Consider the following 27,867-nt stretch of genomic DNA (forward strand, 5'->3'; position numbering starts at 1 on the left):
GTAACAGTACTGAGGCCGTGCTCCAGAGTTAGCTGTACCCCTGGTGCAGTTGTTCCAGTATAGCTACAATACTGGCATCTGCATGGCAATGTGGAAATAACCTGCCCACATAAAGCAGGACAAATCCAACACCAAAGAACACCCCAGTCTACTCTTGATCTGCGAAGTGGGGGAAGGTTCGACAGAGCTATCAAGCAGCAATAACCTGGACTCTTTGTCACCCAGTTTGGTTTCCACCAGGACCACTCAGCTCCTGACCTCCTAACAACCTTGATCCAAACATGGACTAAAAAGCTGAACTCTAGAGGTGATGTATGAGTGACTGACCTTGACATCAAGGCAATATTTGACTGAGTATAGCATTAAGAAGCCCGTGCAAAATTGAAATCAATAGGAATCGGGGGAAAACGCTCCCCTGGTTGGAGTCATACCTAGCACAAAGGAAGATGGTTGTGGTTGTTGGATGTCAATCATCTCAGTCCTGGGAAATTGTTGCAGGAATTTGTCAGGATAGTGTCCTAGGCCCAACCATCTTCAGCTGTTTCATCAATGACCTTCTCTCCATCATAAGGTCAGAAGTGGGGACCTTCACTGATGATTGCACAATGTTCCACACCATTCGAGATTCCTCAGACACCGAAACAGTCTGTGTCCACATGCAGCAAGACTTGGACAATGTTCAGGCTTGGGCTAGTAACATTTGTGCCACACAAGTGCCAGGCAAGAACCATCTCCAACAAGAAAGAATCTAACCATCTCCGCTTGACATTCAATGGCATTACCATCACTGAAGTCACCGCCATTAACATCCTGGGAGTTACCATTGACCAGAAACACAACTGGACCAACCATGTAAATAGTGGCTATAAGAGCAGGATGGAGACTGGGAATTCTGTGGAGTGTAACTCATCCCCTGATTCCCCAAAGCCCGTCCACCATCTATCTACAAGGCACAAGTCAGGAGTATGATTGAATACTCTCCACTTGCCTGAACGAGTGCAGTTCCAACAACACTCAAGAAGCTCCACACCATCCGGGACAAAGCAGTGTGCTTACTGACACCTACTCCGTCACTGACAGACAATGGCAGCAGTGTGTACTAACTACAAGAAGCATTGCAGCAATTCACCAAGTCTCCTTTGACAGCATCTTCCTAAACCAGGACCTCTACCACTAAAAGGACAATGGCAGCAGATGCATATGAACACCATCACCTGCAAGCTCCCCTACACACTATCCTGACTTGGAACCAAATTGCTGTTCCTTCACTGCCATTGCGTCAAAATCCTAGAATTTCCTTCCTAACAGCACTGTGGGTGTTCCTACAACACATAAGCTGCATGGTTCAAGAAGGCAGCACACCAACACGTTCCCAAGGGAAATGAGAGAAATGCTGGCCAGGTCAGCAATATTCACAATCTATGAATGAATATTTTTAAAAATGGATAGACCAGCCGACATCAACCTGGGCAGTGGACATGACAAAGGCACATCCGGCCCAGTTGACCCTGCAAAGTTCTCCTCACTAACACCTTTGGTCTTGTGCCAAAACTAGGAACGCTGTTCCGAAGATTAGTCAAGCAGCTAACTGATGTAGTCATACTAATGGACTCATCTTGCAGTCAAAGCACAAGATATCAGCCGGAATTTTAACGTCCCACCTATCTCAGGAATTGGAGCAGGTGAGGGGTGGACAATGGGAAGGTCCATTGACCTCGGGCAGGATTTTATGGTTTCGGGACGAGCGAGGCTGTAAAATCCTGCCCATCACCTCCATTCCTAGATATGTCCAGTGCCAACTGCATGGCAAACCCACCAGAGGTGGCAGCATAACGGTGTACAGTCATAAGGAAGTGGTTTTTGGAGTCACCAACATTAAATCCAGACCATGAAGTCAAATGTGGGCTCCTACTGATCTCACTAACTGTCCTACTGATTACAACCTGGTACCCTAGCTCTGCTGATTAGGAAGAAGCACTGAGACTAGCAAGTGCACTGAATTTTCTCTGAGAGTTAGACATCAATGTGCATCATTAGGAATGACTCGCTACCACCACTATTGGCTGAGTTACCCATATCCTAAAAAGCAGTGCTGTTAGGTTTGGTTTCCATCAAGTGAAGAGAGGACCAACATTGAGAAAGCTACGTGACCTCATCCTCACTGATCAGCTACGTGACCTCATCCTCACTGATCTGCCTCCCACAGATGCATTTTTCCATTACACTATTGATGGGAGTGACCACTGCAGTGAGATTAAACCCTTCTTCACTATGCTATATGGAATAGATTCAGAACAACTGGCAGCTCTAAACTGGGTTTCCATGAGGCACTGTGGCCATAGCAGCATTGGAATTGTATTCCATCAAAATCAAATATTCCTCACTAGGGTTAGGCAGGAATGTGGAGTCGAGGTTGCAATCAGATCAGCCATGATCTTGTTGAATGGCAGAGCAGGCTCAAGGGGCCCAGTAGTCTACTCCGGCTCCTTGTTTGTATGAAAGAACAGAAATACATTTTTAATTCAGCATTGTTAATTATATAGAAATTGTTTAATTGCAGGCAATTGGTCAGCATTAACCAGGACGCACTTGTCCCTATAAAGCACGAGCAGCTACTCCAATTCTCCTCATAAGGCAATCCCCCCATCCCAAGAACCAGTGTAGTGGGAACTACTTCTGGGGCAAGTAACCAACTTATTTTCCATTCTCTAGCTTAGGCACTGGGATTCAATGATTTAGCTCTACCAATCCAGCTGAGATCAGCTAACTCATAACAGATCAGGAATAAAAGGCAGGGTGTTACAGAACATAGAAATGCTGGAGCTTTCTTTTAATTGTGCTTTCTAATGTATAACATTGCTAAGAGTATAAATGCTGCTTTAGAGAATTAAATGAAACATCTAAATAAACTAAAGGATGGTTTGAACTCAATTACAAAAACATACCTGTGTAATATAGTTGTTAAATGCCCTTTCCATCTGTTGCCTGGAATGCTGAAAACAAAATGTAACAAGTAAAATAGCAATATACTATAATGAAAATCAAACTTAAATTAGTTATTTTCGTAAAACAGCCATCATAAAATTTTGTTCACACGGTTCTAACATTTGCTTAAATGCTAGCGACTAATCATAGCAGCAGTGCTAACAATGTTGGTGAAATTGGGACCAGAGTATCAAGAATCATGGATGCAAATATTTGCACTTTGTAACTGATCAAATGGAGACACATTGTAAGCATTTTATTTGTGGCAAGTCATTTTGTGATGATCAATATGAAACTATTCTAAGTACCAGGTACTAAGTTCCCAATCTCAACAACATTGAATTGAATAGGATTGTTAAGTGGAGACTATTTCATTCCGGATTTGTTGAATAATATTACTGGAACTTTACCAACATGTTACTTTGATGATTTCGGATTAGCATAAATTAATTGGTAAAGTTCTGAACATCGCACAAAAAACTCCTCATAATTTAGTGGCAGCAAACAAACTAATTAATGTAGTGAATTAATTAGAACAACTGAGTGTCAGCATATAATAATCTGACCATGACCAAAGTGATTGGTATTGCTGTAAAAAAGACATACTGGTGAAATTTTGTGTCTTGCACTCATCAGGTCACTGAACAAGAATGCCAACAGTAAAGAAAACAATTGTCCCCTTTACTATTGATATTCCAGTGAAGTGTCCTGATGAATGCAAGAAAAAAAGCTTTGCCAGCATGTCCCTCTCAAGCAATTGGTCTATTTAAAAGTGGTGGTGAGTTGAAGTATGCACCAATAGGTACCTCGCCTTACAAAAAGACACCGGTAATAATTAATGGTCAGGATATTCCACATGAACTAACTGCTAAATTTGATCTTCATAGAATCATAGAACCCTACAATGCAGAAAGAGGCCATTTGGCCCATCAAGTCTGCACCGACCACAATCCCACCCAGGCCCTACCCCCAGATCCCTACATACTTTACCCGCTAATCCCTCTAACCTACACATCTCAGGACACTAAGGGGCAATAATAAGGGCTTAGTTATGAGGAGAGATTGGGTAAACTGGGGTTGTCCTCACTGGAAAGACGGAGGATGAGGGGTGACCTAATAGAGGTGTATAAAATTATGAAAGGCATAGATAGGGTGAACGCTGGGAAGCTTTTTCCCAGGTTGGTGGTGACGTTCACGAGGGGTCATAGGTTCAAGGTGAAGGGGGGGGGTTTAACACGGATATCAGAAGGACGTATTTTTTGCAGAGGGTGGTGGGGGCCTGGAATGTGCTGCCGGGCAAGGTGGTGGAGGCGGACACACTGGGAACGTTTTAAGACTTATCTAGATAGCCATATGAACGGAGTGGGAATGGAGGGATACAAAAGAATGGTGTAGTTTGGACCAGGGAGCGGCGCGGGCTTGGAGGGCCGAAAGGCTTGTTCCTGTGCTGTATTGTTCTTTTAGCATGGCCTATCAACCTAACCCGCACATCTTTGGACTGTGGTAGGAAACCGGAGCACCTGGAGGAAACCCATCAAATCTTTGTTACTGTTTTAAGTAATAAACATCAGGTAAATAATTTTTCATACGATTAGTAATCACACAGCATTAATAGATCGCAGAAAGGATCTCATAAATTATCAAACGCCGCATACTGGTTCTCAAGGGTCACCTAGTGCAACCTCACAATCAAATGTGGAAGTAGACAAACATGGCATCTACATAGAAAATTGCATCTAATCTAATCCATTGCACTGTACGTTAAAATATATTAAAATTGAACAAACTTCAAACCAACTTTTTAAAAGGGTATTGTAACTAAATATTTACCTCTCAAACCATGAATGAATACTGTGCATTAAGTGTTCCCCAGGATAAATCTGATTGTCTCTTAGGTAAGAAAGGATATACATCATCTTATTTTCATATTGATCATCACTAAATGACTTGCCACAATCAAAAAATGCTATCAAGGTATCCTCATTCGGTTTTAAGTTTTTGCCTTCCATCTCTTTAAACAACTTCCAAGCAGTTTCTACTTCTTTATGCCGGAGTGCAGAAATAATGATATCTCCATAATTCCTTGGTGATGGGTTCATCATTTTTTTGATTGAATCTAAAAACATCACAGCCTCTCTCCAATGATCTGTCTTACTAAAACCACTGATGAACAGGCTGTAAGCTCCAATGTCCAATAGTTTGAATCTAGTTTTCATAATGACATATAAATCAAGCACCTCACTCAGATGTTGCTTTTGGACACACAATGCCAAGTACTTCAGAAGGAGTTCATACTCAACAGTACCAGTTTCCATTGTCACAAAAACTAATAGTGATTTCGCCACATCAACGTCAGCACGAGTAGACAGTAGTTTTTCCATTATGCTTACTTCAAAACGAGTTTTATTGTACCATTCTGCTTTCAATTTCTTCCATTCATCGATACTTAAAGGTCTTACTGGAACTGATGTTTTTGCAACTTTAGCTATTGTTGAAGCATCTGCCAATGTTTCGCCCATTTGGCTTTTTGTGAACTCTGCTCTTTTCTTGGCTGCCCCGGCTGTAAATAAAGACAATGAAGAAGAGCCGGTGTCGCTCCCGTGAGCAGTTCTTTCTTGTTTGGGGCTTGGTGTTTTCCTCTTGCTGCCATCATTCTGTTTGTACTCAGTTGACATTAACATTTTGGATGAGGTGCGCCACGGTGGGGCAACACAGCATGGCGAAAGCCTGGCTACACCTTGGTGTGCAAGCTGAGGTGCTGACAAACGGGAAGCCAGACTGCGGAGGGGATGAGCCAACATGGGGAGCAATGATGGAAGGGGCTGCTCTTCAGCCTCCAGCTAAACATCAGCTCCGCACCATAGCTTCTCTAAAAGTGAAAGGGTGTTTATTCGAAAATACTATCTCCTGGTTATTAGCCCTGCGGGACTGTGTTGCCGTTAACATTCACCTCACCGACCAAGGCCTCAGCGGTGCCCGGTAGGGGGACACAATGCGCATGCCCATCAATCGCCGCACTGCGCATGCCCATCAACCGCCGCCAAACCCGGCCTCCTTGTGACGACAACAGGCTGGTCAAGCGTACGGTCAGAGGTCAGCCAATGGTGTGAAGGGGAACGGTTGTGGTGACGACGAGATGGCGGCCGCTGAGGCGCAGTCACCGGCCCCGGATTGGAAAGAGGCTTTAAAGAGTCGGCTGGAGGCCGCGAAAGGTAAACGCACGCAAGCGGTGTCCCCTTCTGATTCAGATGGAAGGTCACAGGCCTGAAGTGTTTCTCTCGGCGGTTGATGCTGTTCGACATGTCAAATATTTCCGGCATTTTCTGTTTTTTTCGGCCATCCCTGAGGGTTTGGAGGGGATTGTTCACTTGGATATGTACATAACGAAGTGGAAAGCTAGTTTTATCTAGGAACTGCCAATATTACTGACTAACTTTTAATTCACTTAGTTACGGGCAACTGTGTTATTGAACGGTGATGTGGAGATGCCGGCGTTGGACTGGGGTAAGCACAGTAAGAAGTCTCCCAACACCAGGTTGAAGTCCAACAGGTTTGTTTGGATGGGTTTCCTCCGGGTGCTCCGGTTTCCTCCCACATTCCAAAGATGTGCGGGTTAGGTTGATTGGCCATGCTTAAATTGCCCCTTAGTGTCCTGAGATGTGTAGGTTAGAGGGATTAGTGGGTAAAATATGTAGGGATATGGGGGTAGGGCCTGAGTGGGATTGTGGTTGGTGCAAACTCGATGGGCCGAATGGCCTCTTTCTGTACTGTAGGGTTTCTATGATTCTATGGTAGCACAAGCCACAAGCTTTCGGAGCGCTGCCCCTTCATCAGGTGAGTGGGAGTTCTGTTCACAAACAGGACATATACAAACTCAATTTACAAAATAATGGTTGGAATGCGAGTCTTTACAGGTAATCAAGTCTTAAAGGTACAGACAATGTGAGTGGAGAGGGGGTGAAGCACAGGTTAAAGAGATGTGTATTGTCTCCAGCCAGGACAGTTAGTGAGATTTTGCAAGCCCAGGCAAGTCGTGGGCGTTACAGATAGTGTGACATGAACCCAAGATCCCGGTTGAGGCTGTCCCTCCTAAACCAAGTACAGAAAATACAACAGTGTTGACCTTTAAAATGTCCCCTCTCAATTTCTATGTCATAATTTGAGAAAGGTTCTGCTAATAAATGGCAGAACTATAAAGGGTGTAGATACGCAGAGGGACCTGGGTGTGCAAGTCCACAGATCCTTGAAGGTGACGTCACAGGTGGAGAAGGTGGTGAAGAAGGCATATGGCATGCTTGCCTTTATAGGACGGGGTCTGATGTTGCAGATGTATAGAACGTTGGTTTGGCCGCATTTGGAATACTGCGTCCAGTTCTGGTCGCCACACTACCAGAAGGACGTGGAGGCTTTGGAGAGAGTACAGAGGAGGTTTACCAGGATGTTGCCTGGTATGGAGGGGCTTAGTTATGAGGAGAGATTGGGTAAACTGGGGTTGTTCTCCCTGGAAAGACGGAGGATGAGGGGAGACTTTAATAGAGGTGTATAAAATTATGAAAGGCATAGATAGGGTGAATGGTGGGAAGCTTTTCCCCAGGTCGGTGGTGACGTTCACGAGGGGTCATAGGTTCAAGGTGAAGGGGAGGTTTAACACAGATATCAGAAGGACATATTTTACACAGAGGGTGGTGGGGGCCTGGAATGCGCTGCCAGGCAAGGTGGTGGAGGCGGACACACTGGGAACGTTTAAGCCTTATCTAGATAGCCACATGAACGGAGTGGGAATGGAGGGATACAAAAGAATGGTCTAGTTTGGACCAGGGAGCGGCACGGGCTTGGAGGGCCGAAGGGCCTGTTCCTGTGCTGTATTGTTCTTTGTTCTTTGTACTCTACAACATATTAAAATTCTTGAGGTGATGCTCTGGGCCCCCAGTACATTAAAATCAATGTACGTAATGACTGCCATTTGTGCTTACTCCACAGATATCACTGCAAACAGAAAAAGCAATATTTTTCTGCAAAAGTAATATTACAAAATGCCATTATTTATTTACTCCGTGGGTACGGCGTAACTCTGATTACCCAGAAACAGTGAAAGGATGAGTAATTTTCTGTGCTCCCCCATGTTGTATCATTAAGTGTTTCCCAAGTCAGAATCAGTTCTAGTTTGACTTCCATGCTCTTGCCACAACAAACTCCCCTTTAAGAGCTGCAGGCTACCTTTAACTGGTACAAGCCCCTCATGTTTTTGGGCCCTCTGCTGCGATATGCAGTTGCTCAACAGACTGGCTGCTTGCTTGCTACAATCATGCTAATTATCAGGTAATGTGAAATTGTCGTTCTGATATTTGCATCCTGCATTAAATTTTGGGGGCTGCGAAGTTTGTCCTTTTTGTCCCTCTGATTTCAATCCCTTGTTCGTTTTCCCCCTTTTTCTCTCTTCACAATTAGCTTTTTGGATCTCACGTTCTGGAATTTCTTTACTCTCCTTTAAGATTCTAATTTAAGTTTATTTATTATTGTCATAAGTAGGCTTACATTAACACTGCAATGAAGTTACTATGAAAATCCTCTAGTTGCCACACTCCGGCGTCTGTTCGGGTACACTGAGGGAGAATTTAGCATGGCCAATGCACCTAACCAGCACGTCTTTCGGGCTGCGGGAGGAAACCACGCACACGTGGGGAGAATGCGCAGACTCCACACAGACCGTGACCCAAGCCAGGAATCAAACTTGCTTTCCTGGCGCTGTGAGGCAGCAGTGCAAGCCACTCGCATATAACTCACATCTTTGTTCAATGTTTTGATTACCTCCTCTAATCTCTCCAACTAGTGGTTGTTTGTTTCTTGCACCTCTGCGAGATTCCTTGAAACGTCCTTTGTGTGAAACACGCTACCTGTATGTACGTGGCACATTGTGATTCCAGATTTGTTTATCATATTTCATTAAGTTATGGTTACTTGGTTAAACAAATCATTTAACTTGATATCTCTGGATTCACATTATGTTGTCTATAATATTTTTTCAAACTTTAAAAATGTTTCATAGGAGAGATAATAAATGTTTTCCTCGATGAATATTCAAGTTATTTTACATTCAGATATTACAACAAAAAATGAATACGTGGGTAAAGAAAAATCTGTTGAAGTTGATGATGATCTTTCCTGAAGAAATTTTAATGGTCCTTTTTGTTTTCAAATGATCCAGCTAAAAAAACAACAGACCAAGAACTGAAGGATAATGAAATGGATCTGTTCACCAAATACTACATTGAATGGAGAGGAGGCAGGAAAATGAACAATCTATCTTGCGCAAGCATTCCAAGATTTTATTATAGGGTAGGTCTCTGTTTTCAACTCGCAAATAATCTATTCCAGCAGATGTCACTGCCAAGCAGTCAAGAACAGGAAACATGGCAGACTGGTTAACTTGAGAGACACAATCAATTCTTGTGGCCCTCTGTAGCAAACTAACTTGCTCAGGATCAAATCTCCAATTTTTTTGATCTGCATGGCTCAGTAACACATGGAATGATGCAGATGGAATCTTTAGAAGGAGCTCTTAGTTTTAAAATAGCATGTCTAGTATCCTTGTCTTATGTGAATCAAAGTGGTTTGATACCAGTGGAAATTGGCTTTGTATCAATTTGGCTGGTGCATGCTATATTTAAAAAAATTAGGATTTAGCTTCATTTTGAATATAGATTTGATCCAATTTACAAAGTAATGCTTAAACTAAACATTATTCACATAGGTGATCTAAGGCACCAACGTGAAGTAAAAGTCAGCACCACAATAGTTCCTCTGTTGTTTTAAATGTGTAGTGAGCTCAGAAGTAGATTTTGGGATTCCATCGCTTGCTTAAAGTTCAACAAACTATAAAACTAGCAAAATTGTGTTTTGAAACACAGTAGAATTTTTAAGTTGGCTAGTATTTGCTCTGCTTTGGTATTTTGTATGCTGGTTTCTCTGCAGAGTAACAATTTGTAATTAACTGATATGTTGTAACCTCTGTATATATTTCATTAAATTGACAAATTTCCTAAACTTTCTTCCCATGCTTTTATTAGCTTCCAGCAGAAGATGAAATTTTGTTACAGAAATTAAGAGAAGAATCCAGGGCAGTATTTCTTCAAAGGAAGAGTAGAGAATTGTTGGATAATGAAGAACTACAGGTCTGGAAAACCCAAGGTTTTGCTTAGACTATCATTGAAAATGACTGAAAATCTTTGTCTGATGTTGCAATATCATGGTATGCTCGTGCATGTTGCCACAGAATAGAAATCAGATAGGTTTATGCCCACAATATATGATAAGTAGCTGCATTAATTTAGATATTCAGTAGTGCGTAATGTATTTTACCAACAAGAAATTAAGGAAATGGGTTGAAAAATAATCCTAAGCCAGTAACAGAAGGTGTAGTTGTTTTATTTGCTGTTTATTGGCTGAACAATTCAATGTAAGGGTATGTGCACCTACATCAACTTTAGCCCATGGAACTTCTGACTTTAACTCGCACTCTCTCCTATTGCCCTCCTCTCTTTTCCCCATTTTTACTGGGATATAAGCATCCTAACAATTGCTATCTAATTGGGCCTTTTTGTTAGGAAACGATAGATAGTTTTAAGGGATTTATATTTGTATGGGTAAACATTAGAAATAAGATCTTGTTTTAGGTGGGTTTAATTTAATATCTCTGTGCTTGAAAGGGACCTGTAGTCAGATTAATGCTGGACAAAGGTGATTGGATGTGTGGGGTTTGTTAAGTTCCAACTGTGATGCTGTTGTACTTGGAGAGAGCTATGGTGTGAAGAATAAATATAATTGCTTAGCAGGCCTTAGTCAGAAAATAACTTTTCTTCAGTTTTTAGCTGGAAGCCAAGGCAGTTGGTGACAGGCAGCTAGAGAGGGAACATCTTTCTCTGCTTTGCTAGAAGAAAAGCTGTATCATGGAGTAATGGTTAAGGAAGCCAGTGCCAGAAATCTAAAGGACAGCTACTTAAGGAAACTAGAGAAATGAAGAGGAGTTTCCAGGGAACCTAAAGTTAAAGGAACAAAGAGGAACTGGAAACAGAACAGGGTACCGTTCATTTCAAGTCACAGAACTGAAAAGGAGCTAGCTAGTGAGAAGTCAGAAAGATAACTGAAGTGATTCTAAAGTTTGTGATACCTTACTACAGTTTGTGAGACGTTAATTGAAGTAACTGTGGAGCAATCAGTGTCTGGATATTGGTGTTTGTGTATAAAAGCAGTCAAGACAAAGAAATCCTAAAAAGGTTGTTGTAAAATCCTGGATTGGATTTGCTATTAAAAATAAAGCGGAAGCTTTGTTTAAAAGGGTCATTTGTAAAATTGGGACTGGATAAGTGAAAGTATTACTACAAAAGAAGATTTTTAAAGCGTGTTTTTGGGAGTGGAGTTTGGAAACCATCATCCGGGGGGAGATCCAAAGACACTAACTTGGTTTCAGCGAGGAGTGTGCATTTACCCTCAGCCAATCTGTGTGCTTCAAAAAAGGACTTGTGTGTCAATGAGATCATTGTAGATTCAAATTGCTATGTCATCCGTCTTAATCTTAAAACCTGTGTGTATTTGTTAAACTAAGGAGAAACAAAGGACTATTGTATTATAATCCAACTTTTCCATGTTTAAAACTAATTATCTATCGGTCTCTGTTCCTCCACGTTTTATTTTTTAAAAAATAAAAATTACTGTCTTTTGGGCCTGGGTTTCATTCTGGGATCTAACTAGGATCATAACATAATGAGTTTTCCTATGACCATTTACATCCACATTTTACCCTTTGCTGTGGACTGAAACTCATCATTTCTATTTCCACTTTATTTCTCCCCCTTATTTATCTTTTCTTTCCCCTCTTAATCCCTTCTTTCCTGTTATCATGCCTCCTTTCATTTCTCCCTGCATGGGTACTGTGTTCCACCTCCACCCCATCCCTACTTCAACCCTTCAGAACTCCTCAACCATATTAGCTATTTACAGTTCTCTCTCTACGTATATAGTCCCCATCTCCTTTAACTTTGTCATCGTCATCCTCTGGGGCAGCACAGTGGATAGCACTGCTGCTTCACGGCGCCAGGGACCAGGTTTCGATTCCCAGCTTGGGTCACTGTCAGTACAGAGTCTGCACGTTCTCCCCATGTCTGCATGGGTTTCCTCCGGGTGCTCCGGTTTCCTCCCACAGTCCAAAGGTTAGGTGCATTGGCCGTGCTAAATTCTCCCTCAGTTTACCCGAACAGGCACCGGACTGTGGCGACAAGGGGATTTTCACAGTAACTTCATTGCAGTGTTAATGTAAGTCTACTTGTGACAGTAATGAATTAACTTTAAACTGTTCAAAAACAATAACCTTGACCCTTGCATCCATGCAAATTGGTGCCCCGTCTACAACCTTCCTTTCCTCTTCAGAGTCCTTGAATGTGTTACCACTCCCCAAATCCACACCTATCTTTACCAGATCCATTTCAATGTTTGTATCCCTCCAATCAGATTTCTGCCCTCCTATAACACTGAACCAGCTCCTGTCAATGTCACAAATAACATTCTTATGTGATTGTGACAAAAGTAATGCAACTCCCTTGTCCTTCTCAATCCATCTGTAACCTTTGACACTATTGATCACACCATCCTTTTCCATTGCCTCTCCATCACCATCCAGTTCGACAGGACTGCACTTGCCTGGTTCTATTCTTAGCTATTAAATTGTAGCCAGAGAACCATGTGCAATGGCTTTGCCTCCTGCTTCCATACAGTTACCTCTGGTGTCCCCCAAGGATGTATCCTTTGCCACCTCCTATTTCTTAACAACATGCTGCTACTCGTAGACATCTTCTGAAAACAAGTCATTTTTCATATGGGTGTTGACAAAACACCCAGTTTATCTCATTGCCACTTCTTGAACCACTACTGTCTCGAATATGTCAGATATCCAGCACTTGATGAGCAGAAATCTCCAATTAAATATTGAGAAGACTGAAGCCATTATCTTTGGTCCAGTCACAAACTTCTTTCATTGACTCCATCCCTGTCCCTGGCTACTGTCTGAGGCTGAACCAGATTTGGTGTCACATTTTACTCCAAGATGAACTTCCAACCATGTATCTGTGCACAAAGACTTGTACTTCCACCTCTGTCTCTGATCCTCCCTCACCTCATCTTCTGAAGAAACCTCCAGCTATGTTTTTAATATATCTTAACTTGACTCTTCTGATGTACTTCTAGCCAGCTCTCATGTTGTATCCTTTGCAAGTTTATTTTGGTGCCTGTGTCCTAACTCGCATCAAGCCCAGTTTGCACACATCACCCTGTGCTTGCTGAGATACATTCGATTCCATTTAAGCAAGGCCTTGATGTTAAAATTCTCATCCTTGTTTTTGAATCCTTTCATAGCCTACCCTCTTCCATCTCCTTCAGCCTCACAACATTCCAAGATATGTTTGTTTAATTTTGGCCTCTTGAACATCACCAATTTTAATTGCTCACCATTACTACCTGTTCTTTCTGCTGTTTGGGCACTGAGGTCCAAAATTCCCTCCCTAAACCTCCCTTCCTCTCTCCCTCATTTTTCTCCTTTAAGGTGCTCCTGAAAACCTACCTCTTTGATTATCTGTCCTAATGTCTCCCTATATCTTCTTGGCACAGTTATTTTATAGTGCCCGTGCAAAAGACTTGGAGATGTTTTATTATATTAAAGGTGATGTTATTTTCTAAACAGTAATGAAACTGACTAAAATGAAAAAGAGAAACATGCAAATTAGATCATTAAATGTACATAAAAGTTTTGATAAGTGTAGTAATAAATCTCAATTTCTGTGTTTTTAAGGATTGAGTTAGTTCCTTGTATCAAAAAAAAATTAAATGGTATCTCACACTTCCTTCTTGAGAGTTAAATTTCAGCATTTAAACCTGGAGATGGATAGGAGGTGTGGGGGCTTGGGAGAAAAGATAAATCTTTGCACAGCAGTCTGGTGTACATTCTAATAGGAACCATGAATCTACTTGTAACTGCAGCGTTGTAACAGGATGTTAGATACAATACTTTGAAAGAAAATATAGTTACTATAAAAGTTGATTTTTTTGGATGTACAATATTAGTGAAATATAAATTCTTTATAGTATCAGAAATGGTATTTCACCTTTTTTAGATGAAATCTTAGTCTTCATGACACCCTATGATTATAAAAACAAATGTCAAAACAGTTTTGCTTATTTAAGATATATTCACAAAAATCAGTAAATCACCTGAACAACGGAACCGACGAGGGAACGAGCTATTTTGGATCTGGTATTGTGTAACGAGGTAGGTAGAATTAAGGATCTTATTGTGAAGGACCCTCTTGGGTCTAGTGACCACAATATGGTCGAATTTCTGATTCAGATGGAAGAGGAGAAAGTTTGGTCCCAAACCAGTGTCCTCTGTTTGAACAGAGGGAAATATGATAGGATGAGGGATGAATTGGCTAAGGTAGACTGGGAGAGCAGGCTGGCAGGTAGGATAGCTGAGGAACAGTGGAGGATTTTTAAGGAGATCCTTTTCAGTTCTCAGCAAAAATATATTCCAGCAAAAAACAAGGATTGTAAGAAAAGGGAGAACCAGCCGTGGATAACGAAGGAAATAAAGGAGAGTATTAAAATAAAAACAGCTGCGTACAGAGTGGCCAAAAATAGTGGAGAAACAAGTGATTGGGAAAATTTTAAGAAACAACAAAGAGAGACTAAGAAAGCGATAAAGAAAGGAAGGATAGACTATGAAGCTAGGCTAGCAATTAATATAAAAAATGATAGTAAAAGTTTTTATAAATATATAAAAAGGAATAGAGTGGCTAGAGTGAATGTTGGACCCTTGGAGGACGAGAGGGGGGAGTTAATAGTGGGAAATGAGGATATGGCTGAGTCTTTGAATAAGTTTTTTGTGTCGGTCTTCACGGTGGAGGACACAAATAGTTTGCCAAATATTAACGATAGAGGGTTGGCAGCAGGAGAAATACTTAATACAATTAATGTTACCAGAGAGGCAGTGCTGGGTAGACTAATGGGACTGAAGGTGGACAAGTCCCCGGGTCCGGATGGAATGCATCCCAGGGTATTGAAAGAAATGTCAGAGGTAATAGTGGATGCGTTAGTGATTATTTATCAAAACTCATTGCATTCTGGGGTAGTGCCGGTTGATTGGAAAACGGCTAATGTTACGCCGCTGTTTAAAAAAGGAAGGAGACAAAAGGCGGGTAACTATAGGCCGGTCAGCTTAACGTCTGTAGTAGGGAAAATGCTGGAATCCATTATTAAAGAGGAGATAGCAGGGCATCTGGATAGAAATGGTTCGATCAATCAGACGCAGCATGGATTCATGAGGGGAAAGTCGTGCTTGACGAACATGTTGGATTTTTATGAAGATGTGACTAGGGCGGTTGATGGAGGAGAACCGGTGGATGCGGTGTTTTTGGATTTCCAAAAGGCGTTTGATAAGGTGCCCCATAAAAGGCTGCTGAAGAAGATTAGGGCACACGGAGTTGGGGGTAGTGTGTTAAAGTGGATTGGGGACTGGCTATCCGACAGGAAGCAAAGAGTCGGAATAAATGGGTGTTTTTCCGGTTGGAGGAAGGTAACTAGTGGCGTGCCGCAGGGATCGGTACTCGGGCCGCAACTGTTTACCATTTATATAGATGATCTGGAGGAGGGGACGGAGTGTAGGGTAACGAAGTTTGCAGACGACACAAAGATAAGTGGAAAAGTGAATCGTGTGGAGGACGGAGAAGATCTGCAGAGAGATTTGGACAGGCTGAGTGAGTGGGCAAGGATATGGCAAATGGAGTATAACGTTGAGAAATGCGAGGTTATACACTTTGGAGGAAATAATAACAAATGGGATTACTATCTCAATGGAAACAAATTAAAACATGCTACCGTGCAAAGGGACCTGGGGGTCCTTGTGCATGAGACGCAAAAGCCCAGTCTGCAGGTACAACAGGTGATCAAGAAGGCAAATGGGATGTTGGCCTATATTGCGAAGGGGATAGAATATAAAAGCAGGGATGTCTTGATGCACCTGTACAGGGCATTGGTGAGGCCGCAGCTGGAATACTGTGTGCAGTATTGGTCCCCTTATATGAGGAAGGATATATTGGCATTGGAGGGAGTGCAGAGAAGGTTCACCAGGTTGATACCGGAGATGAGGGGTTTGGATTATGAGGAGAGGCTGAGGAGATTGGGTTTGTACTCGTTGGAGTTTAGAAGGATGAGGGGGGATCTTATGGAGACTTATAAGATAATGCGGGGGCTGGATAGGGTGGAGGCGGAGAGATTCTTTCCACTTAGTAAGGAAGTTAAAACTAGAGGACACAGCCTCAAAATAAAGGGGGGTCGGTTTAAGACAGAGTTGAGGAGGAACTTCTTCTCCCAGAGGGTGGTTAATCTCTGGAATTCTCTGCCCGCTGAGGTGGTGGAGGCTACCTCGCTGAATATGTTTAAAGCGCGGATGGATGGATTCCTGATCGGTAAGGGAATTAAGGGTTATGGGGATCAGGCAGGTAAGTGGTACTGATCCACGTCAGATCAGCCATGATCTTATTGAATGGCGGGGCAGGCTCGAGGGGCTAGATGGCCTACTCCTGCTCCTATTTCTTATGTTCTTATGTTCTAACTCGGGTCTCTGCTGTTACATTCAGAGGCAGGCAGACTGAAACCAGAAACAGCTAGCCAATCAGAGTGTAAAGAGCAGAACAAATAAGAACCAGGAAAACCACCCCACCCCCATCCTGTTACCACTGTCCCTTCATCTTGTGCTGTCATTAATCAGCTTAACCATGAACTTATTAGTTTCAATTTTGGATTAGTTTTCCTTTCAATTTGCTGTTATGCCTGTGATTACTATATCAAGGCAAAAATCATTGTTTACTTGCTGTGCCTTTTCTGGCCCCATTTTTTTCTATCCATTCTAGAAATCACAGACAGACAGATGGGAAGCAATTTGGACAAGATGTTGCATGGCCATTGCAGTGCAATGAATCACTAAAGCAATTGGTTTGTGAGCATGTTTTAGACGCAGCAGTTGTAAGATAATCTATAATTTAGACTGCTGACACAAATTACATCAGACTTGCAAAATATTTTATGGTTGCGGTGCTTTTATGGAGATTCAGTAATGTTGCTTGTCAATTTTACTTTGGCAATAGTTTTTAAACTTGTAAGTCAATAAAGGTTAACTCTCAGCTCATTGCCACACTTCTATTCTGGATTCCATAATGAATGGTTTGAGTTGCAAATAGTTAATTTGTGGATCTGTATACATAATGTTCCTTTATATTGTTTTATAGAACCTGTGGTTTTTATTAGACAAGCATCAAACCCCTCCGCTGATAGGAGAGGAAGCAATGATAAATTATGAAAATTTTCTGGAGGTCAAAGAGAAAGCAGGACAGAAATGCAAGTAAGTATCATTTGTAGGCATATTTTAAGTTGAAACTAAAGAAAAACTCCAGATATTATAAATACCATTTTTTTTTACTGACTATTGAGCCAGGTGCATGATGTAATGAATTGTATAATGAAAACTACTCGTGTGCAATTTTTGATTATAGAATTGTTCTTAAACTAAATCATACAGGAACTGACTAGGTACAGTTGGCTAAAAACAGGAACCACAGCTTCAATGGCACAGTGGGTAGCACTGCTGTCCCACAGCACCAGGGACCCAGATTCAATTCTTGGCTTGGGTCACGGTCTGTGTGGAGTCTGCAGTTCTCCCCGTGTCTACATGGATTTCCTCCAGGTGCTCTGGTTTCCTCCCACACTCCAAAGATGTTCTGGTTAGGTGCATTGTCTATGCTAAAATTCTCCCTCGGTGTACCTGAACAGGTGCCGGAGTGTGGCGACTAGGGGATTTTGACAGTAACTTCATTGCAGTGTTAATGTAAGCCTGCTTGTGACAATAATAAATAAACTCTAAACTCTTAACCCTAAACTCTTAAAAACCCTGAAAACAGCAGCTTTTTGCTTAATATATTCAGCAGTCTAAAATTTCAGTGTAATTTGTTGGGAGAAGTATGCAATTTCATCATGTGTAATTAAAGTGCAAGAGCTTATTTTGTTCCCTTCATTAACCTGAAAATAGCACATTGGTTTTTCTCCATTAGTCATTGTGTTGTATATGCTTGTGTTGAGTTGTATTGCTCAATTGCTATCTGCACCGTGATGATGTCGGGCTAAAAATAACAACACTTGTGCCAAGTTACAGAAGTAAGGGAAGGTAGAAACACACAAGTCTATTCCTTGGCAATTGTGTATTTTATTAAAAACAATATCTTTAAATGTTGATTCTGTGGTGTTCATTTTTAAAATCACTTTAGTGAGTATTTTTACATGATCTTTCTGCCACAGCTAATTAATTTAATGTTATCTACAGGCAGTTCTTTGCAGCTAAGATTTTTGCAAAACTCTTGCACAATGATCCATATGGAAGGATATCTATAATGCAGTTCTTTAATTATGTCATGCGGAAAGGTAATAAAGTCTTGTGATGCAAACTATTAGACAACTTTGCAATTTTTTGCAGAAAGTTATGCAACTAACTGTACTAAATCTATTTAAATTTTAGTTTGGCTACATCAAACAAGGATAGGGCTGAGTTTGTATGATGTAGCAGGTCAAGGATATCTTCGTGAATCTGTAAGTATCCCACCTTATGTTCCGATCTGACAATTTTACCACATTTCAATTGCATTTAATGCTGCGTTCTATGCTATGCTAATCTCACCCTAAATTATGCCAACAGGATTTGGAGAATTACATTTTGGAGTTGATTCCTACTTTACCACAGCTTGATGGCTTAGAAAAGTCTTTCTATTCATTCTACGTGTGCACTGCTGTTAGGAAATTTTTCTTTTTCCTTGACCCACTCAGAACAGGCAAGTTGACATTTCCTCATTGAATTATAAACTCAGTAGCATTTAACCTTCTTAGCTATCTAAACATTTAGTTCTTTTTGGCTGTTCATGTAGCTTCCTTTACTTTGGACATGTGTTTTGTGAGGCTACTAGCAGTGCCAACTCTGATTAGCTGAGAAGGTGCATCTTGTTTTCTTTCTCCTGATGCTGAGGTCTGAGGTTCTATGCTGTTACAGCAATGTCCTATCTAGTGAAATCGGACACAATACGCTGAAGCCTACTTGTTAAGAGCAAATTGGATTTGCTTCATTCTTAGAACTGGAAATTAAGTGCATATCTTTTAGTCGAAAGTTCAGAGCTATCCTATTGAATCATTGAAAGTAGCATTCTCTTAAGTTCTATCTATATTTTGTGCATACATTAAGTGTAACTGAAAATTTTGATAATTATGTTGATTACCTGAACGTGTGATTGTTAATTAACTTCATTGTGTTATTCATGAGATTAATATTGGCAAATGGAGCTTTATGAAAATAATTCACAGTAGTTATTAAGCAAATAGTAAAATGACTTCACATTTATTCAGAAAGGACAAATTATTTTTAAGAGAAAGGTAATTTTTTAAAAAACAGTGGACTAAACAAAAATCCTACCAGGTACTTGCAAAAATTATCTATTAGAACTAAATTGTTTTAGAAACTGATACAACAACCATCTAGTACCAATATTCAGAATATAAAGCTATGCTTGTGGCTTTTTATAAATGCATTACTTAAGAGCTGTTTATCTTGGTAAGGGGAACTTTTTTTGACACATACTGCTGACTCTGCTCACAAGGTCTTGTAATCCTCTAACATCAGTAACATTCCCTTTAATGTAATTCAACCTCTATTTTAAAAGAATAATCCTAAAGTACCAGGATGAATTTCTACTTCCTTCGTCACTTATCCTTTTTGAGATTACTAGTTTATATTGAACTGTGTGTATTGGTTGTACAATGTCTGGAAACTGGGTTGAGACTACTGAAACTTGATTCAAATGTGACAATCTGAACTGTCAGACAATAGGAACAATCTGATGTCGAGTTGCAAAAATATGATGACTTACTCATACCTTCATCTTTAAAATATTGGATCATATTTTACTATATACACACTGGCATGATTGTACAGATTAACATTTCTTTCATATCTTTAATACTCCTCTAGGCAAGATAAAAATTCAAGATATTTTGGCCTGCAGCTTCTTGGATGATTTGTTAGAGGTAATTAACCATCTGAGAAAGTTTGAATTTTAAATGTGACCCATTAATAGCAATTAATTGTTTCAATAACTGTTTTGCCTACTTGTTTATATTTGTAGCTCCGAGATGAAGAACTGTCTAAGGAAAGTCAAGAATCAAACTGGTTTTCTGCTCCTTCTGCATTGAGAGTGTATGGTACGTATAGGATGCATACAGAACCTTTACACTTGTGGGGCATGTCTGTTTTAATGCATGGTTAACTATATTTTATTTATCTCTTAGGTCAGTACTTAAATCTAGATAAAGACCACAATGGAATGCTCAGCAAAGAAGAACTATCACGTTATGGTACTGGAACGCTTACGAGTGTGTTTTTGGATAGGGTTTTTCAGGAATGTCTAACGTACGATGGAGAAATGGTAACTGCCTACAAATAATTCTTGTAAAGTTAAGAAAACGTAATGGATTTTAATTTTACTCTCATTGAAATTACATTTACGATTCAATCCATTTCAAAATACTACTTTCAAAGAAGTTTCTATTACAGTACAGAATGTCTGAATGATTTCCCATTGCAATATTAGGCTATTAGTGATTTTGAGGATATCAGATTAAGGGTTAGACTTGCAGTGCAGTTTCTAAGTTATTACTCTACCCTCAGTTTGGTAAGTTCTTGTGCTTAAATCCCATCATTGCACTTTGACCATATCTTAAATAATAATTAAACTGTCAAGCCTAGTAGTTTCACCTTGACTGTATGGTTAGATGATAAGTGATGATAATCAAGTACTTTTCTTGCCCAATAGAGCAAAAGGTAGTGTTTGTTTAAACATCTACATATTTATTACTTTGGTATTGTCACATGGGAGTTAGTTTATCTCAGTTGGTTGGACACTGGGTTAGTGATGCAGGGCAATGCCAACTGTGCAGGTTCAATTCCCATACCAGCTGAGGTTCTTCACAAAGGGCCGGCCTTCTCAACCTTGCCCCTCACCTGAGGTGCGGTGATCATCCAGCTAAATCATCACCAGTCAGTTTTTCCTCCCTCAAAGCCTGTAGTCATCTGGTGCTATGGTGACTTTACCTTTATTGTCATACATGTAGTATTTTGCCATAACTAGTTAATCTTTGTTTATTTTATGCTAGGAAAGAGGTCTATTTCAAGCTTGAGGATGGTTAATTTTTCTTTTTAACTATAAGAACAATAATAGACAAGCGTCAGGCTTTCATTCTGGTGCTACAGAAAATGAAATGGAAAACAAGGAAAAGATGTGCCATTTCAGTAATTACAAAGAGGGAATAAAAATGATGTGGGTGCCACAAGAAATGACTTATTTTGCTCACCTTGTTAATACCAACATAAGTAATGTTGTATCAGAAGTTAAGAAATTGGTCATTCATCACATTAGCAATCTAGAATGTCAAGAGCATTTTTGAATGCCCTTGAAATGAAAACATTCCTATACTTTAGAAGTTTACCCTGTCATGTTTTCTTAAGGATTACAAGACATATCTGGATTTCGTTCTTGCTCTGGAAAACCGAAAGGAACCTGCTGCTCTCCAGTACATCTTTAAATTACTGGATATGGAAAATAAGGGTTATCTTAATGTTTTTTCCCTCAATTTCTTCTTCAGGGTGAGCACTGATTTATTAACAGCTTTGCATGAAGATCAATGTACATTTTTCAATCATTAAATACGTTATTTTTCTCTGTATTGGATTAAAAAATTCATCACGATGGGGCTGTCAATGCTAGGATTGGAACTCTTCCTATTTCAAGCACCCGATATCCACATTGAGCATTCTGCTATCCGGTGCTAATGTAGAACAAAGCTCATTCCATTCCAAAAATCTCATTCTATTCCAAAAATCTACTTCAGCACCAACCACAGGAGACCACGCCCTCTACTCTATCCGCATAACACTCTTTCTATAAGTCAATCTACGAGCAATCCTGTGAGCTTTATTAGCAAAATTACTTATTGGTGTCCTGTTAGTATTTTGTGTTATAGGCCCATGTCCACTGGAATTTGAATTAAAACTGCCTTAAATAATTTTACCACTTCTCTCGACCACTCCATTGTTTCTAAATTATCAGACCATTCCTCCAACATTCAGTATTGGATAAGCAAAAGTTTCTTCCAACTAGATGCTGGGAAGATCAAAGTCATTGCCTTTGGTTTCTGCCAAATAACTTTATTCCCTACCACTGACTCTAGTCTTCTACCTGGCAATTGTCTGAGGCTGAATCAGACTGTTCACGAACTTTATATCACATTGACCCTGGGATGAGCTTCCAACCATATATCCTCACTAAGACCACCGATTTCAACACCCAATTCCTTATCTCATCTGCTGATGAAATCCTCATTAATGCCTTCATTATCTCTAGACTTGACTACTCCAATGCTCTCCAAATTGATCCTCCCCGTTCTCCCTTCCATAAAGTCATCCAAAATCCTTATGGTCCACCTCATACCAAGTCCTGTTCACTCATCAATCAGTGCTTGTTGGCCTACTCTAACTCCTGGCTACGCAATGCCATCTCATCCTTGTGTTCAGATCCCTCTATGGCCTTGTGCCTTCCTAATTTCCTCCAGTCCTGCAACCCTCTGAAGTTGATGCACTCCTCCCATTCTGTGATTACTCCCAATTTTAATCACTCCACCATTGGCAGCAGTAATTCCAACTGCCAAGGCCTTAAGTTCTGGAATTCCCTCCCTAAACCTTTTTGCATCTTCCTCTCCACCTCCTTTAAGTACTCCTTAAAAATCTACTGACCAGCCGTAATATCTCATGTGACTTTGTGTTGTTAACACTTTGTTACATTTGAGTGTTTTAAAGGAGCTACATAAATAAAAGCAAAATACTGCGGGTGCTGGGATCTGAAGGGGTGGCACAGTGATTAGCACTGCTGTCTCACAGCGCCAGGGACCTGGGTTCGATTCCTGGCTTGGGTCACTAACTGTGTGGAGTTTGCACATTCTCCCCCTGTCTGCGTGGGTTTCCTCCAGGTGCTCCAGTTTCCTCCCACAGTCCAAAGATGTGCCGGTTAGGTTGATTGGCTGTGCCAAATTGTCCATTAGTGTCTCGGGATATGTAGGTTAGAGGGATTAGCGGGGTAAATGTGTGGGGTTGTGAGGATAGGGCCCGGGGTGGGATTGTTGTCATTGCAGACTTGATGGGCCAAATGGCGGCCTCCTGCACTGTAGGGTTTTTATTTAAAAACAAACAGAAAATGCTGGAAAATCTCAGCATGTTTGACAGCATCTGTGGAGAAAGAATAGAGCTAACATTTCAAATCCAGATGACCCTTCATCAGAGCTACGAGCAAAGAAAATCAGAAGACATTTATACTGTGGGAGGGTGTAATTGGACAAAGGAAATGTAAATGATGATGGAGAAGGCAGAGTGTTCTGCCATTCTCATCACTTAATGGACATTTTTAGCATCTTTCTCAGCTTTCATTATTCATTCCAGCATTTTCTGTTTTTGCTTGAGCTATATTGTTGTTGTAATAATAGTTGGGTACAGAGGACCCTTGCAACCAGCAGAGACAAGTAGCTTTTTATTCCATCAATCTCCCCTACATTTAAACTCCCATGCCCCAGAAGTAAAAAAAAGCTTAGTCATCCACTTCCCAAAACATCCTATTAATGTAGAATATTTTCTGTGGTACAACGGTACAGCTAATATAGTTTTCAGCATATGACATGTATATTTAATGTTACATATCCTTATTTTAATAATTTTCTGCCATAAGTTATCTGAATACCTTTGGTTCTAATTCTTTAATTTAGCTGTACATACTGAGCTATAGTGAATGTTTAAAAATATTTTTTTGTGGGGAGCACAGAACTATTCAGAGCAAGAAAATTAAACGTCTTTCCATCCCTGAGCGATCCAACCAGCTTGTGATTTTGGACTGAAGGGAAAATTGGCTGGAATACTTACTCATAGAGTCATAGAGGTTTACAGCATGGAAACAGGCCCTTCGGCCCAACTTGTCCATGCCGCCCTTATTTTTTTTGTTAAACCCCTAAGCTAAGCCCAATTGCCTGCATTTGGCCCATATCCCTTTATACACATCGTACCCATGTAACTATCTAAATGCTTTTTAAAAGATAAAATTGTACCCGCCTCTACTACTACCTCCGGCAGCTTGTTCCAGACACTCACCACCCTCTGAAAAAATTGCCCCTCTGGACACTTTTGTATCTCTCCCCTCTCACCTTAAACCTATGCCCTCTAGTTTTAGACTCCCCTACCTTTGGGAAAATATATTGACTATCTACCTTGTCTATGCCCCTCATTATTTTATAGACCTCTATAAGGTCACCCCTCAGCCTCCTACGCTCCAGAGAAAAAAGTCCCAGTCTATTCAGCCTCTCCTTATAACTCAATCCATCAAGTCCCGGTAGCATCCTAGTAAATCTTTTCTGCACTCTTTCTAGTTTAATAATATCCAGAATTGGACACAGTATTCAAAGTGTGGCCTTACTAATGTCTTGTACAACTTCAACAAGACGTCCCAACTCCTGTATTCAATGTTCTGACTGATGAAACCAAGCATGCCGAATGCCGTCTTCACCACTCTGTCCACCTGTGACTCCACTTTCAAGGAGCTATGAACATGGACCCCTAGATCTCTTTGTTCTGTAACTCTCCCCAACGCCCTACCATTAACTGAGTAAGTCCTGCCCTGGTTCAATCTACCAAAATGCATTACCTCGCATTTGTCTAAATTAAACTCCATCTGCCATTCGTCAGCCCACTGGCCCAATTGATCAAGATCTCGCTGCAATTGGAGATAACCTTCCTCACTGTCCACCATGCCACCAATCTTGGTGTCATCTGCAAACTTACTAACCATGCTCCCTATGTTCTCATCCAAATCATTAATATAAATGACAAGTAACAGTGGGCCTAGTACTGATCCCTGAGGCACATCGCTGGTCACAGGCCTCCAGTTTGAAAAACAACTCTCTACAACCACCTTCTGGCTTCTGTCAAGAAGCCATTTTGTATCCATTTAGATATAAATTGAATAATTTTGTGTGTTATTTTCACCCAAGTCATCTGGAATGTCCATTCTCAAACAAGTAATGTGTCGTAATGGCACTTGCCTTTTCTGTTATCGTGTCAAAGGTGAAATGTCCTGAATGATATTTGACTTGTTTATCAACCTAAAAACTAACAACCTAATCTTAAAGACTGACAAACACTCAAACTCTCTACTTCTATTTCAATCCAGGTGGTCTTACTGCAGTTCAGTAATTTGTTGTTGTTTACACAGGCTATACAGGAGCAAATGAAACTCCATGGTCAGGAGCCAGTTTCTTTTCAGGATGTCAAGGTACTTTAACTTTTGAGAATGCATTCTCAATGCTAAAGAATAGAATTAGAAAAACAGCTACTTTTAAGGGCAAATCTTGAGTTTCCACGAGTAATACAGCAACCTATATCTGCAAGAACTATGGCAGAGAATATGCCTGCAATTGTGTATGTGATCTCGCAAAATTTCAGTCATATTAAAATGCCATGGCAAATTTTGATTCAATTACTTCACCTCCAGTACTTGTTAATATGGAATTTTCAGGTAAATTGTATAACTTAATCTTGTAGTGACAGCAGGGCTTTTTATATACAAACAGTTCAATTCTTTTTTTATTCTGATTTTCTGGACATGTATTTCTGATCAAACAAAACTATCATAAACCAATTTCTGGGTTAAATAATGATGATTATGATGCTTCAGTTAGAACTAAAAGACATCTCACTCCACTGCTAATAGAACAAGAACTTACAGGTGACAGACTGAGACGACCTATTGGGCAGAAGATTCATCTCTATATTCTGGCCTGGATCAAAAACATTTCAAAAGTGAAAGGCAGAATTTAACAATGCATCCCTAAAGACAACTGATTTACCAAGTATCAAGTTCCTAGCTTCCCTTAATTTGAATAGTAGAGTGATAGAGGAATAGGTTGTTTATAACACTTAAGTCAAAAACAGTAGACTATTGTCTGCAAATGTGAGAGCACTATTACAATGTAGCCATGTCCCTTTCAAATTCTTGGTATTTTTATAGTTCTAGCAAGAAATGTGTTAAAGCCCAAAAAAGAATATTGGTAATGTATCATGTTAAAGGAACTTCTCCCCAACCTCCACAATTAAAATGCTGCAAAAAGGATCGACAAAATATTGTTCAGGATTTTTCTGTGGGCTTTGGGACCCCAGTGGCAGGAGCAAATAGAGGGTTCTCTAAGCACTTGAGGAGACAAACTAGGGAGCTTGCTGTCCAATTCAGGATGGCTGCCAATCACAGACCTAGCAGCTTAAAGCTCTCGGCAGCCCTTCGGCTAAGAGAACACAAGGGCATCTCAAAATGGAGGGGTCCTAGCAGAGCTCAAAATAGGCAGGACCCTCTGAGCGTAGCATTTGAGCTGCATATACTACCTTTGCTGACAGCGATCCCTACTTTGGGGGGAATGGAGCATCCTGTTCTGATGCCAGCTCAGCCCAGGCTACTTCACGATGACCACTTCCATTAAGTTAGGAGTCTCTGCATGCAGCTTTTGCATGCAGCTGGGGGTCCACTCCACCACTTGCATCCTGATCGGGGGGCCTTAAAAATGCAGATTGGTTGCCCACTGTAAGGGAGCATGTTGATCTGCTCCCAGAGGCTTCACTGTCCTGCTGAAGCTCCCTGCTATTTCTGTGCCTTCCCCACCACTCCTGGGGGCCAGGAAAACTCTGCCCCTTGTCTCTGTAGAATTGTGGCAACATATTACTGAGTATACTGCAACTAAGGGTTACTAGACTGGCTCAATGCTGAGAACATGTTACCTCTGATTAACCTGTGCTTAATGCTCCCTCCACCCACATTGTCTGTATCTTTAAGATCTGGCTGGCTGTAGGGATTTGCATTCTAATCAGTATTCTGTAACTTGATTTCTGTGTCTCTATGCCCTGCTTGAGAGCACATTTCCACTCCATCTGACGAAGGAGCAGCGCTCCGAAAGCTCATGGTGTTTGCTACCAAATAAACCTGTTGGACTTTAACCTGGTGTTGTTAAAACTCTTAGAGAATCTAGAACATGGGATCACAGTCATAAGGTGTTGGTCATTTGGGATGGAGATGTGAAGGAACTTCTTCACTTGAGGGAAGGAATTAAGAGATAATCGAATAGCACAGGAAGGTGGAGTTGAAGTATATGATCAGCATGTTGTTGAATGGCTGAATAACAGAACTCGTGTAACCTCTTTTCAAAGAAAAGTTAGACTAGCATCCTCTTGCATGATCCAGAATTTATACTGAAAAACTGTTTGATCTTACAGGATGAAATCTTTGACATGGTTAAGCCTAAAGATCCATATAAAATCACTCTTCAAGATTTAATAAGCAGTGGGCAAGGTGATACAGTCAGCAGCATTCTAATTGATCTAAATGGTTTTTGGACTTATGAAAACAGAGAAGTTCTTGTTGCAAATGACAATGATGGTAATGCTGATCTGGATGATACATGACTCCATCCATGCAACGTTTTTTGATTCTCACTTGTGCTTGATTTTTGTATTGATTGTAAATTGTACATAATAGTTTGCATAAATTTTTATTAAAGTTTTGTAGCATACAAAAGTGATCATCTTTACTTATTTATAAAGAACAAAAACACTACAAATAAATAAAGCAATTATATAGGTTAAACAGTACAATATTGATTTCTAGTCAATTATAA

The 27,867-nt window shown here is 40.6% G+C and overlaps 2 protein-coding genes across 6 annotated transcripts in view; one reads left to right on the forward strand and one right to left on the reverse strand.

The window, feature by feature from the left end:
* Positions 1–6,003, reverse strand: part of prorp (protein only RNase P catalytic subunit) — a 70,203-nt gene extending 64,200 nt beyond the window's left edge. Inside the window, exons 1-2 of one of the 3 annotated variants that reach the window (XM_078233803.1) lie at positions 4,816–6,003; positions 2,946–2,993 (exon numbers count right to left, since the gene is read on the reverse strand). In XM_078233803.1, the coding sequence (XP_078089929.1) occupies positions 2,946–2,993; positions 4,816–5,786 (1,019 nt within the window). In that variant the 5' untranslated portion in view covers positions 5,787–6,003. The remainder of the gene's footprint in view (positions 1–2,945; positions 2,994–4,815) is intronic. The other 2 variants (XM_078233805.1, XM_078233804.1) reach the window with 2 other exon arrangements.
* On the forward strand, positions 5,993–27,833 carry ppp2r3c (protein phosphatase 2, regulatory subunit B'', gamma). 3 transcript variants are annotated; one of them, XM_078233806.1, is made up of 13 exons: positions 5,993–6,197; positions 9,191–9,321; positions 10,053–10,157; positions 17,313–17,425; positions 18,401–18,498; positions 18,593–18,663; positions 18,770–18,902; positions 20,090–20,145; positions 20,244–20,319; positions 20,407–20,543; positions 21,623–21,760; positions 25,422–25,481; positions 27,467–27,833. In XM_078233806.1, the coding sequence occupies exons 1-13, from the start codon at positions 6,122–6,124 to the stop codon at positions 27,653–27,655; spliced, it is 1,383 nt and encodes a 460-aa protein (XP_078089932.1). In that variant the 5' UTR covers positions 5,993–6,121; the 3' UTR covers positions 27,656–27,833. The 3 variants fall into 3 exon arrangements, with proteins under 3 accessions (XP_078089932.1, XP_078089934.1, XP_078089935.1); XM_078233809.1 differs by having other exon boundaries at positions 6,089–6,197; positions 10,053–10,234; XM_078233808.1 differs by lacking the exon at positions 10,053–10,157 and having other exon boundaries at positions 6,001–6,197.
* The last annotated feature ends 34 nt before the right edge of the window (positions 27,834–27,867 follow it).

This window comes from Mustelus asterias, chromosome 18 (genome assembly GCF_964213995.1).
Source record: "Mustelus asterias chromosome 18, sMusAst1.hap1.1, whole genome shotgun sequence".
Lineage (NCBI taxonomy): Eukaryota > Metazoa > Chordata > Chondrichthyes > Carcharhiniformes > Triakidae > Mustelus > Mustelus asterias.

Bases quoted from the DNA above. Each gene is read 5' to 3' on its own strand.
- ppp2r3c (XM_078233806.1), top strand. From the start codon at position 6,122: ATGGCGGCCGCTGAGGCGCAGTCACCGGCCCCGGATTGGAAAGAGGCT. The intron at 9,322-10,052 runs GTAGGTCTCTGT...TGCTTTTATTAG, and splicing joins TTCCAAGATTTTATTATAGG to CTTCCAGCAGAAGATGAAAT. The intron at 20,544-21,622 runs GTAACTGCCTAC...TGTTTTCTTAAG, and splicing joins TAACGTACGATGGAGAAATG to GATTACAAGACATATCTGGA.